At 35.3% G+C, this 12,908-nt stretch overlaps 1 protein-coding gene across 5 annotated transcripts; it reads right to left on the bottom strand.

The window, feature by feature from the left end:
• Window positions 1-878: 878 nt before the first annotated feature.
• Window positions 879-12,557, bottom strand: LOC145594893 (oxysterol-binding protein-related protein 2B-like). 5 transcript variants are annotated; one of them, XR_014102886.1, is made up of 12 exons: window positions 11,664-12,557; window positions 9,410-9,772; window positions 7,737-7,833; window positions 6,668-7,086; window positions 5,839-5,994; window positions 5,253-5,420; window positions 5,009-5,149; window positions 3,583-3,812; window positions 3,353-3,473; window positions 1,854-2,055; window positions 1,246-1,424; window positions 879-1,167 (listed from the first exon to the last, which is right to left on the bottom strand). XR_014102886.1 is itself a non-coding variant. In XM_081651261.1 (11 exons), exons 1-10 carry the CDS (start codon window positions 12,117-12,119, stop codon window positions 1,876-1,878), a joined length of 2,325 nt encoding a protein of 774 aa, XP_081507387.1. In that variant the 5' UTR covers window positions 12,120-12,557; the 3' UTR covers window positions 879-1,424; window positions 1,854-1,875. The 5 variants fall into 5 exon arrangements, 4 of the variants coding, with proteins under 4 accessions (XP_081507387.1, XP_081507368.1, XP_081507379.1 ...); XM_081651261.1 differs by having other exon boundaries at window positions 879-1,424; window positions 3,353-3,466; window positions 3,582-3,812; XM_081651242.1 differs by having other exon boundaries at window positions 879-1,424.
• Between the last annotated feature and the right edge of the window lie 351 nt (window positions 12,558-12,908).

Below are 12,908 nucleotides of genomic sequence, written 5' to 3'. Positions count from 1 at the left end.
TCCGGCTAAAGGATTACGGTTTTATAGGTCATGCATGGACATTATTTTCAAAATGTAAAAGGAATAGATTAAAACTCAAAACGCTAATCGGATCTTATCTTAGTAAAAAAAAACAACGCATGTTAGCTAACCATGAATCACCAGATCACCATGAGACATGAGTAGCTAGCTCCCATGGAAAATCATACTTAAATCTTAGTATGTATACTAAGGTCGTGCTAAAACTAAATTGACTTACAAAAAAGACGCAAATATATTCTCATATAGAACTATAGAAGCTTGACGATATTATGGATGATAAGATTTAGCTTAACTCTGCTAAAAAAGAATGGATCCATAGAGTGTACCGTGTATGCAGCATCACAGTACTATTCTGCAGTGGAAGACTAGAAGGACAAATGGGATTAGACCAAACACCGTAAAAGAACAATTCACAATAAACAATCATAAACCACGAGTAACTTGGGCCACCAAGACAAGCATATGTGACAAACGATGCAAGAAAATTTGGGCAAGCCCAAAACACGATTCACGCAATCTCCAACATTTGTACAGTCATATGGATCCATATTCTTACTTGAAGCCTACTTCTACCTCAACTTTCATAATCAACAAGATTTTTACTACTTGCTTGCTTTAATTACACCTGTACTCTATTATACTAATCATATTGAAAATTGTTAGATGATGAACAAGACTTCTTAAGCTCTATCACAAGTTCAGCCAAAAGGCTAGATTATTCACACCTCGACTCTAGCACTGTAACTAAATGGAATAATGTTATAAAGTACAGCACTTGTAATTTGCCATGTTAGGAGGTATATCAATAGACTTAAATATGTCCTGTTAGTGATTGAAGTATATCTGTAGCAATGATGAGAATATTTGAGTAACAAAAATCAATAATGAATTGTTATGAGTTGCCTGAATGTATGCCTTTGAATGACATGACGTAGTATTACAAAAATAATTTCATTGCGACCTTTTTTATGACTACACTTATAAAAATTTACAACTTTGGAGGAAAAAGGGAAAATAAAGGGGGTGATACAACTGGGGGCTGGAAAACTAAGTAATGGAAACATTAAGCTGCAGATATTTACCACAATTTCCTACATACATCTCTGTGATTCCCGCACCCTAAAAGATCCCTCCACATTTATTCCTCTGAAAATACAAAAAATCATCTGACTATAACAAGGACTACATTCTTTACTTTGGTGGCTCCACAAGAATTTTGTCGACCTTACTCCCATTTTCTGGCCGGTAAAACTGTGAAATCTCCATACATCAGCAAAAGAGAGCAGTGGATTAACTTGAAAGTCTCTCCCACTTCCTGATAAAATGGTGCACTTTAAATGATAGCAGCAAGGGCGGCTTTAACAGTTTCAGATTTGGGTAGTGCCACCAGGTTCAGACAGCTTCTGGATCAGGGAGAACAAAATAGTTTAGATCATTCTAGAGATTCTATAACATAAACCTACGGTATTTGATCATGCTTTTAGAAATAAATAATCCTCAGACAAGTTGGGGATTCCATCCTGTGTACCTCAGGCAACAAGAGAGACTGCTATACTCCTCAGTCACCCCCCCTGACAATCAAACCAAGATCTAAATCTGGCAAAGCCACTATATCTTTCCAACTTGCTTTCTGAATTGAACAACTTTCTGATGTTTACATGAAAACTTAATTCTCTCTCTACAATACTTCACATACTCAAGAGTATATATGTCAGAGAGAGCTCTTAAGATGTATATTAACTAACTTGAGTGTTGTGATCACGTGTATGTTGAAACGAACTGCAAGAAACTAAAGACTCCAGGGGAAAAGCTGTAAGAAAAGGAGTTTATACCTTAGTTAACTATGTTCATATTTTAGCCTCTTGGGTTGAGGTTGTCAGAAGCTTCAATAATTTCTCCAAAAATATCTGGGCACCCTTCCCAATTTCCCTTCTGTTTAGCCTCCCAATATCCACCTTTATAATGGTAAGGTCCGTCTTCACCTTCTCTCTCAAACCATCGAGGTCGCCATCCATCTTCCTGTATTTTCCTTGACTGCAATGCAAGAAGATAAATTTCAGAAACATTTGAAACCAACTCTGATGAACTCATAAAACACAAACAGATTCCTATTTAGCAAACAATGAAAAAATTAGTCCTTTCCAATCCTTCCTGACACCAAATACGATTCACAGACATTTGCACAACCAAATCTATTTCACAGGCATTCCTGAATCCAATGTCAAGAACAGTATCAACATTTGTCGTGACGTCTCTGAAGATGTGTAGCTCAGTGAAGGTCAACAAAGGGTAGAATGCATACAGGCTTGCCAATAAATAAAAGAGAGGTTGTTTGCACTAAATACTTTCCAAAATGATATAAATTGATCGAGACAGACTCAGATGAAACTTAAGAAAGAGATTAAAGGTAAAAAGAACTGAAATACTTAGGATCACATTGCGTAAAAAGAAAATCTCCACAGCTTCAGTGCTTGCTGGAATTTAATTGAGTCAACTGTATAGTTGACTTGATAAAAACTCTGAAAAGGCTACTTGCCGAACTGCCAGAAGTTTAGAATATTCAAAACGTTGTGCGTATAAATACAACTGAAAATACCAGAAACTATTTTGACATACATATAGCCAGAAATCCGTTATATCCACTGTTACTCAGACAAGATCAGGCCCAAATGTAAGACACATCCTAAAACTGACATGGCTTTGGTAGCCAAGAACTCATGAGACATGCCACATACTCTTAATTTAATATTTCCATGTAATTTTACACATTTAAATATACATACACACATATTTTAGGCTGACTTGTTCGCAAATTCTTGTACTTCGTATAAATTATTATTTCAAGCCCATTTTAGAATGCATATGACAGTTTTTTTTTTTTTTTCAAACCTAGTTTAAACACTTTATTTTCCCCATAATGTAGCTCAAAATAATCAAGGTGCTAAATGTAAACTTAAGTGTTGAATAAGGAATCAACAATTTAGAGTTTCTAGGAAGGGTACACGAGACAAAATAAAGAGTCAAAGTAACATAGATAATCAGATTATATCTACTTATCCAGGAACAATGATAGATTGATAGTAAGACAACAGTAAGCAAGCCTGAAACAGAAGAATGTTCTATACAAAGTATGTTGACTGTGTTGGCATGCAAGCCACTAAAAAAAGGTTATCAGAACGAGAACAGCTAATCGTGGATGCCATTTTCACAAGTTATTAAAATAAAGATCTCACCAGAAAATTGGCACTGTCACAAAAACTTTAAGGCAGGATATGCGTTCAAAATAAGAATAAAACACTATACTCAACACATTATTTGAGATTAAGCATACCATTCGCTGCCTCGTCTCCAGGCGTAGCTTCTCAACATTTGCCCTGTCATACTCCCCATTCTCTAAATGTCGCTGGTCAGGTCTAAGCCTTGAATCTGTTGGGGGAAGCTTCTCCTTAATCCGTGATCAAATATCAAGAATCACAAAAAACTATCAGAAACAATTAGAGAAACAGATAAACTTATATAGAATGCACAAAGTGACAGGCCTATCAAAGTGACGGGTATACCTTAAGCCCAGGAGTCAGTTCATTGAGAGTAATGGCAAATGGTGTTAAGTTGTATCGAGTAAGATTAGGAGTAGGTTTGGTCCTTCTCCAAATCAAAGAAGCATCATCTGATGAATTTAAATCTTTACGCTTATTCTTTCCATCTCCTTCGATACAATAAATACTATCGTCCCACCTTCCAGATATTGTTGCTACTCTGCTCCCTTCGCCATCTTCAACAAAACCATGAACCTGCAGGGAAAATTGATTATAGAAACTGGTGCACAAGTGGAAAAAATAATATAATTACGTAGTATTTCCTTCATCTGTTATAGCAATTTAATTTCAAAGGGTAACCCTACTTAATGGGAGGATGATGGATCAAAATAAAGATGTTTAAAACTCAAGTTGACTATATTTTAATCCAAAGGTACCCTTGATTCATGACATTGTGATTGTTCTTAATCCAAATCTTACAAGGGGCATTAATTCGAGGATGGATCCTTTTTCCAAAAAGGGAGGAATAATGAGGGAGAAAAATGACCCAAAGTTAATCACTCAAAGTGACATTCATCATACTTTCTGGCCTAATTAACAAAAAAATAAATCACGGCTTCATTAACTCATAATATGGGCTTATGGGAACACTAAGAATCACATTAAAATTTTATCTTAGTCAGAGTTAATGTTAGCCAGATAACCATGTATATAGGGGGTCATTGTTTATTTAATTGAGCATATAATATATGACACTGAGTTGAGCGTCTGTGCATAAGAATTCTTGTTAAGAGTTCAAAAAATTGCCATTTATTTCACTCATAGATGTCACTACCTTCTAAATTCTCTCTATTGGGTCATCAAGATCCATATTAGAAACAATGACATGAGATTGGTGTATAAAATGCCCAAGGCGAGCCAAGAAAATAAATTTTAGGTTCCCTACACCATAGACGACGCACCTCATTGAAGTGAGGCACACCTTATAAACAGTAAAATATTGAGAAAAAAAATGGTGTACTCCTAGCCTCCTAGGTATGCTTCAAAGAAACCACAAAAAGGTGCATAACCCGTAGTGCCTTGTGCCTCAATCAAGCAAGCTTTTTTAAATACTGCATCAATAAATCACAACAAAGATGCTGAATACCATTCATCATCTAGATGACCCTTCATCTTGTTTAGTCAAGACAACTAGATATTCTTACTAGTATAGGTTTCCAACCATACAATGCAATCAATCAAAGCCTTAATCCCATGAGTGGGGTCGGCTACATAAACCAAATTTGATTACTCCGAGTAATCAATGCATATGCAAAATATATATATATATATATATATATATATATATATATATATATATATATATATATATATATATATAATTCCACAATATCCATAAATCAAGCGAAAATCCCTCTCTTCTTCAAAGATTAAAACAATAGACAATTTACCTGGCGGGGATTCCTGTCAAGAAAAGTCTGCCCTTTGAATTTAAGGTTGCATGAGTACTGACGATTACCACGTATGTGCATCATTCCATGATGATCACAATAAATTTTTCCAATGATAAGGTTATGAATGCTAGTTGTGACCTAAAACAAAAAAATAAAATATAAAAGACATTAAATTGTAACATTCGTAGAGAAGCAAATTAAGGCAATTAAATCTTAGAATGATGGAGATAAAAGACCACACCTTGCTCCATTGGAATATCTCTCCATCATCGAACTCAAGAGTCAATACTCCAACTGGATCAAGTTGAATAGTTTGACCCCAAAAGCTGGTCTTCAAGTTACTATCTGCCCAGAACTTCCACCCTCTACCATCACAATGGCAGGCTATGAGAGTGGGGTGGTGACTTACCTATGATAACCAATGATAACATAATTAGGAGTTTAGGACATCCATTAGATAGTGATTAATATTTTCTAAAAGCTTCCAACAATCAAATAAAATCCTCTTTTGTTTTGGGCCAAAGGAGCAGCTCCATGGACATTCGTGCTTGCTCCTTGCACTGGTCATAGACTCACAAATAAAGTTTGAACACAAAGCCTTTTCTTTCCTAATGCTTGTAATCTAATACATAATTCAGGTGATTATCATAATAGAAAGAATTTTCTGAAAGAGTAGACAACCTTGTACCCTCCCTATTAAATAAGATGCAAAAGAAGATTTTGGACAATATTTCAATTTAACTTTGAAGGAAACAAATGAAAAGGAACGGTTATAAACACAAGAAAACTCAAGCAGTTCAGCCCATTTTAAATTTGCAGGTACTAACCTTCTCAGAGAAAAACCGAATTCCTTTCTCAGGAAAGTCAGCTTCATAAGTTTCCCCTAGCAAAGGATTAAATGGTTTACAGAGTCGGCCTTCTGTAGATGCATAGCCAGAAACGGCAAAAGCTGCAACGTTCGCAATTCTCATAAGACTGTTTCCCTGCAAGAAACGAGTACACGATCAGATATGCAGTGCCATAAAAGAAAATTTGACTGGGCACACATTCAAGAGATTGCCAATGACGAATAGTTTAAAGCTATGTTTACTACTTCTCTACCAGTACTTCAGCTATGATGAATTTGTAGAGACTAGACAAAAAAAAAGTTCTTGGCTATATTGAATATTCCTGACACCAATTATACATCCCAATCTAACTAGGGAACTAAAGAAAAAAATAAAGATTCCCTAACAAATAGCATTAGAACATTCATAGCATTCAGCATTAATACTGTTAACACATTGTACAGACAATAGAGAATGCAATAATTTGAGACTGAAGCAAGATTTTGACTTGGTGGAAATACTCAACATAGAGGTATTGAACAAACAAAATAGGAAAGATAAGAAAGAAAACATTGGTCTTCAGAAAAAGCCTCCACTCCCAACTCAATCTAATTTAAATTGCATTCCGAGTCTACTTTCATTTAGTTCTTGTGAAGAATAAAATATAACTCTGTATTTCTCATTGAAAGAGCACTGATATTATTGAATATTAATATTGATACTGAATAACTCCTAATAACCAACAGAGTAAATCAGGATCTCCTTTCCCAGCCCTTGGATGCCTAAACCATGGAGTAAGACCGAGAAACTTAAGGACTCTTGAACTTACCGCTTGACCATATTCATACGCTCGATCCAAAAGGTAAGAATACTCCAAGTCTTCACAGCATTTCTGAAGTGATGATATTGGTTCATTGAAGTACACTGGCAGACATACTCTCGTAAGATCTTTTCCTACATTGTCTTTGATCATGGACCAGAGACTGACAGGTTTTTCCTTTTCTACTGGATCAGGAAGTCTTTTACGCCTTTCAATGTGTGAGCATAGAGCTTCACCTGAGGCCTCCGTAGGCCAAGCATAGTTCACATCACCAACTTGACCTTCAGTGTCCATACCACTGCCAAAAAGACGAGATGGAGATTCAGTAAAGTAGTCCTTTGAATCATAATAGCAAGATTCGTCTTCATCTGATGCCTCCTCCACGTCTTGTTTCTCAGTGTCATCAGATGACTCAGTGGTACTACATTCTAGACATCCAAAAGCAAACAAAAGTCAAGAAGTAATAAAAGTATAGAACGTGGTCGTGGAAGTGAAGATTATTATTAAAATCTCAAGATCAGAAAACTTTAGCTCTACAAAGCACATAATTAAAAAGGATAGCAATAAATAAGAACTACCAATTGTAAGAGTCAAGACAAAATCCAAAAGAAATGGGCAATACATCCACTGCCTTAGTTAAGATTTGGATATATAACTCAAATATAGAACATAGCCAACAATACGTCCACAGCTTCAACTCTCAATCAATAACAGCAACGTATACTACTTTAACAAACATGGGATCAGTAAAACTATAATGATGCGTAACAGAGATTTTTGAAGTATTGTCAATGTATGAAGCTAGAGGGAACAGGAGGAGGGAATAAGCAGAGATCAACTGAAAATAAAATCTTGAATCTAATTTCAAAAGAATAGGAAAATTATAAAAGAATACACAGTCAAAATAACAAAAGTAGTATGGAACATCTAATATGCTAAGCAGTCAAAACTCAAAACTACACCAGAAAGTGCAAATAAACCAGAAGGTGAATCTTATAAATACAGTATATTCATTCTATGTTGTTTAATGACATAAGAAAAAGAGGAGTAGACAGAAAGAGCACCATAGCATTAATACCACTATATTTAGCACGCTCTAGGCTGGAGTATTCGTTCTTTGAAAGATGATATTCATTATCATTGATTCCTGGAGCTTCAGTATCGACATTTGCTGCCTACATCAATTGCACAAAACAAATATTAATGAGGAGCTTATAATTGACAAATAAGCATACTTTTTAATTGACATATAGCTATTGATGAGGATCAACTTCATTTCCCTTTGTTTACGAGTCAAGGATCTTGAGACTATAAATATGTATAGCACATACTATCAAACCAAAAAAGCATGTAAAGATAAGCAAATTTGAGCAAGAAAAACAAAATTCAGAAATACTTGATAATTTTAAGTCTTTATTCTGGTCATAAATGAGGATTTGGCGAAATTTGGATAGGATTGTCAAATTAAGCAAAATTGACGTTTCTCCTTAAAAACAGTATGGCAAGGCTGATCTCGTAATGACTAGAAACTGCCCAGAAGAAGCAAAATAGAGTAATTTGGAGTTGCAATAACATTGAGCTTAGATGAGAATGAACAGATAAACGAAGAGAATTTAAAAAGAAATGAAAATTCAAGAGGATGAGCTTACATGATAGCAGAAGCATGGCACATCTTATTAAGACAATGAAATGTTTGAGCAGATATTCAATTAAGCTCGATTGTGGCCATAGATGATAGATATAGCAATAGTTTTGACGCAACCCTGAATGTTGACAGACATTTTGTCTTCTCCTTCTCCTTTCTGAATAAGGAAGTATGAAGCTAAAGCTGGGCCTAACCTATTTGGGATTGGGGATGTCTTTTTCACTATTGGACCTCTTTGCTAGCTGGCCCTATCATTTCGTCATTATTCAGACTCAATTTGGATGCTTGTACCCAACTTCTTCAATAACATACCTTTACCAGACTTCTTCTCTTAAACCCATACACTAAATTGTACTAGTAAATACATACGGAGTATACTACGAAGTACCTTTATTTTATTTTGATTTATTTTAATAAAAATTTCAAATTTTGAACTTGTAGCTGTTTATTTCTTTAGTTGACTTCCAATACATCTTAGGAAGTAGGAACTAGTTGTTTGATTGCATAACCAAGTATAGTAAAAATGTTCTAATTCTCCCTTGATGGGGGGAATTGCTTACCTAAATCCCCTTAGGTCAATCAAACAAATTTATTCATTTTATTAGAATAACCTAGGAATTGTAGATTCAAGAATTGCAACCAAACAACCACTTGACTTTGGTGGTCCATAGTCAAGACTCACTAATTAGACTCACTAATTTTATTTCAAAAAATTGTAGAAAAATGTGACAGTCTTTGTGAAGATATTCTGATCTTAACAAACTAATTTATAACCTAAGACCCAAGTTAACCAACCCTCATAGGAAGACAGCCCTACATACGCTACCTAGTTTTGTTTGGTTGACCAACTTAAGTATTGCCGAGCCTATGTAATCCACAGTCTGTACATCCTAACTAATAGCCAACAATAAAGATACACAGACTTCAAATTTTAGGTAATCGCTCTTAAGTAAGTAGTACGAATGAGGGATGATAATCTAATGGAAAACATAACTGATCACAGAGAACTGTTAATTATTTTTGTAAGAGTTTGCCCAGTCAGCCACCGTGATAATAATGAACTCGAATCAAATCATAGTAGAGGCTATATGAGCATTAGACATTACCTCCAACTGCCTTAATGTGTCCAGCAAATTGGATCTATCCTCACAAAGAACTTTCAGCTTTCGTTGTATGTCTGAGAACTCTGAAAGCATAATCTGCTCGCACTCCTTTACAATTGACTCATTGACCCCATCTTCAGCCAATCGCTTCTTTAATCTTTCAGTTGAAATGGAAATGCTGTCAGGAGAAAGCGGGAGATTATCATTCAGTGGTCTTCTCAGGGAAAAGAGACTTCTTGCTGATGCCAAAGCTTCTAACCAAAGCGCCCTTTCACGTTTTGAATTAGTCCTTAGGTGGAGAGTTTTTGTAGCTGTAAATATGTAAAACCTCCTATCATCAGACCTGCTCTCTCGAAATGATGATACCTGCTTACAATTTATATACAATCAAAATTTTGAAATGAATTGAAAGATTTTCCACAGATAATACTATTCCTCCAATCCAGCAAAAAAAATTAGGTGTGATCTAGACTTTATATGTAGGGTATCCTTTAGATTACGAACCTATCATCCAAAATTTGCTAGTTCAACACAAATTCTATCTAAAATATCAAAAGAGGACGATGGGAATCGAGTAATATTATGTTCAAAATCATCAACATCTCCAATCCCGAATGTTAGTGCACACACTCAAATGAAACCATTAGGGTTATATATAGGGGTAAAGTTAAGCACTTAAACTAGAACATTTTCCATGTTGAATGGCAATTTTAAGAAGTTTAAGCCATAATAGCTGAAAATAACTTGTGTGTCACACACACACATGCACAAACAAAGAGAGTTTATCATCATAGGATAACAGTTAAGTTACACAAACTAAATCCTTAAATTTAGGCAATCATCACTACGGAGAACATTGGCTGCTAGACAACAAAGAAATTACACCCTGCACACACAAACACGCATATATGTCCTCCCAAATTCAAATTTCAGGAAAGGTAGGGAGTAATATAATCAGATCTATTGCCAAAGAAAAGAATTGAAAGAGTCGGTTATCTTAGCCTTGACAAACTGATTCAAGTTGCAAATACACACCAAATAGTCCTGCAAAGGGAAAACTACTGAACTGCTTAAGTTTTTACCATGAATATAAATTCAAGCATACATATCACAATTTACTTTCCTATCCACATTTATCCAACAAATTACATGTTCAAACGAGAAAACTCATCTATTTACTAAAATAACAGATAAAGTTATCTGGAAAAGAGTTGATACAATCCAATTTACAGTAGAGGGGAAAGAAGAGCTAAGAAAGAAAGAAGCAAACATTGGTGTCTTATGTAAATGGCCAACAATAGAAGAGTCTATATGCAATCGTCTACATCACAGCTATGTGACGAATGGAGAAACACCAACACCCATTTTTATAAAGGTGGAATTCACAATCTTTTGCATATTATAACCACAAAGGTTAAAACCCTAAGAAAAAAATAATGTTTATGTCAAGCTAACACTATGAAAGACCCACATTGAAACCAAAATTCCTAAATCCCACAACAGTGAAGAGATTTAAATTACTCGTACATGAAAGAAGAATATACAAGTATAAACATACACTTAAAATGAACATACAAATATACAAAAATAAAAAATTGAAACTTGATAATCATACAATTCTTATAACACCAAATGTGAGGTCAAAAATATCAGCAAGCCAGTAATTTAAAGCCAACAATCCAGACAAGGTCTACAATACTAAAAGTTGATAATAACAATAATTAAAATTAAATTTGACATTTAGAATTACAACTTACCAGAACACACACATTAGAGATATGAGCAAAATAATGTGAAGAAGCAAAGAAAGGCATGCAACAAAAATACAGTGCCAATAAAAGAGCAACAAATATGAATACAAGTGATTAAAAAAAAAAAGGGAAACAGAAAAAGAAAGAAAGAGCAAATATTGAGGAGTTGTGGATGATAGAGATGACTGATAGATGGAAGAGAGTGAGAGTGAAAGTGAAAGGTGACCCCACCTAACATTTATAACAAGTAATATAGGGCTCATACTCAATACTCATAGCCCCCCCTCTCTATTTCATGGCCTACCCACCTGTTGATGTGACCCACTCCTTATTAACACCCACTTCCCCACCCCACCTCCCCTCTTCTTCCTTTTTTTTTAACCCCTATTTTTCCACTTTTTAATTACCAACTCCTGGAAACTATAAATAAAAATGGATAAATTCTCAATTTTAAAAAAATAAATAAAGAAATAAAATTGACAAAAAGAAATGCATTAGTTTAGTACCTTGAGATGAACGACGGAGTTTTTCTTGGAATCCTTCTTCCGGCCACAACTATCCAAACGAAAAAGGCGCGGTGACGTCAAATCACCGATGACAGTGACGTCATCTCCCAAAGAAGAGGAGAGAGAATTGAGGGATTGAGGGGAGAGAATCTTACAATAAGAAAGCAACCCATCTCCACGCAACAGAAACCATCGAGATCTCCATCCTTTGCTGTAATTCGTCCATTTGAATAATGCTCCGGCGACGCTCATTTCAGATCGCCGGAAACTGCCCGCATTGCCCGTAAAGGATCCGGGCAGGGTGGAGCTTCGCTTCAGGCTGCCCGCCGGAGATAGGGCTAATTCCAATGACCCGATACGTGGGCCCGGGCTGCTATCGCCGGCGCTTCCACTGCCACCGCCGCCGCCGCCTTCTAATGAAATGCAACAGAGAGGATGCATATCTTTAACCCGCATGATTTATTTGATCGTCAAATAAATAAATAAATGATGGGAAAAAAGAAAAGAAGGAAGGGATTTGGGGGTTAAATTAAATTTATTAAAAAGAATGAATGAAGATAATAATTATGGGGGGATATGGTTGAATGGTTGAGCTGTGAAATTAAGAATAGAAGAGAGAGAAAATCGGGGGAATTGGGGAGAAATGGCAAAATGTGGGATATTTTTGGGGATCTTATTTACGAATCAATGAACGAACAAGTCGTTTATTTATATTTATATATATTTTTAAAAAAAAATGAAGAAAGAAGCAAGGTTATGAGTGATGATGAAGTTTGCGAAATGGTGTTTTAGGGAGTGGATTTGCGGTGGAAAGAGAAACATAGAGGGGGGCCGGGAAGAGGAGAATTCACAGCAAAAAGCTTGTTTCTTCTTTTTCTCATTTTTATTTAATACTCCTACGTTTTACCATCACTATACCCAAATACTATGCCTCCGTATTATATCATTTGATGGGTACTTTGCTTATTTTTATGCTTCTTCTTGGTTAAGTATTTCAGATCTGTTATGGAGAATTCTCAATTTATACCAGTATTATTTTAAATTCACATATACTCGGATCGTATAAATTTAATATTTGGTACCAACTTATCAGACCTTATTTTTCTTTGGCAAAAGCTAATTAGTGATCTTTAGGGTGTTAGATAAGAGAACGGATCGATATCTAATTTTGTCATGCATCTAAATTTAAAACGTAATGTCTAGAGGCGTCTGCTAGCTAGATTTTTTTTCTTTAACTTATGATTT

This window comes from Chenopodium album, chromosome 2 (genome assembly GCF_948465745.1).
Source record: "Chenopodium album chromosome 2, dcCheAlbu1.1, whole genome shotgun sequence".
Lineage (NCBI taxonomy): Eukaryota > Viridiplantae > Streptophyta > Magnoliopsida > Caryophyllales > Amaranthaceae > Chenopodium > Chenopodium album.
Note: the sequence above shows the minus strand (reverse complement) of the source record. Positions and strands in the feature narration are given on the sequence as shown.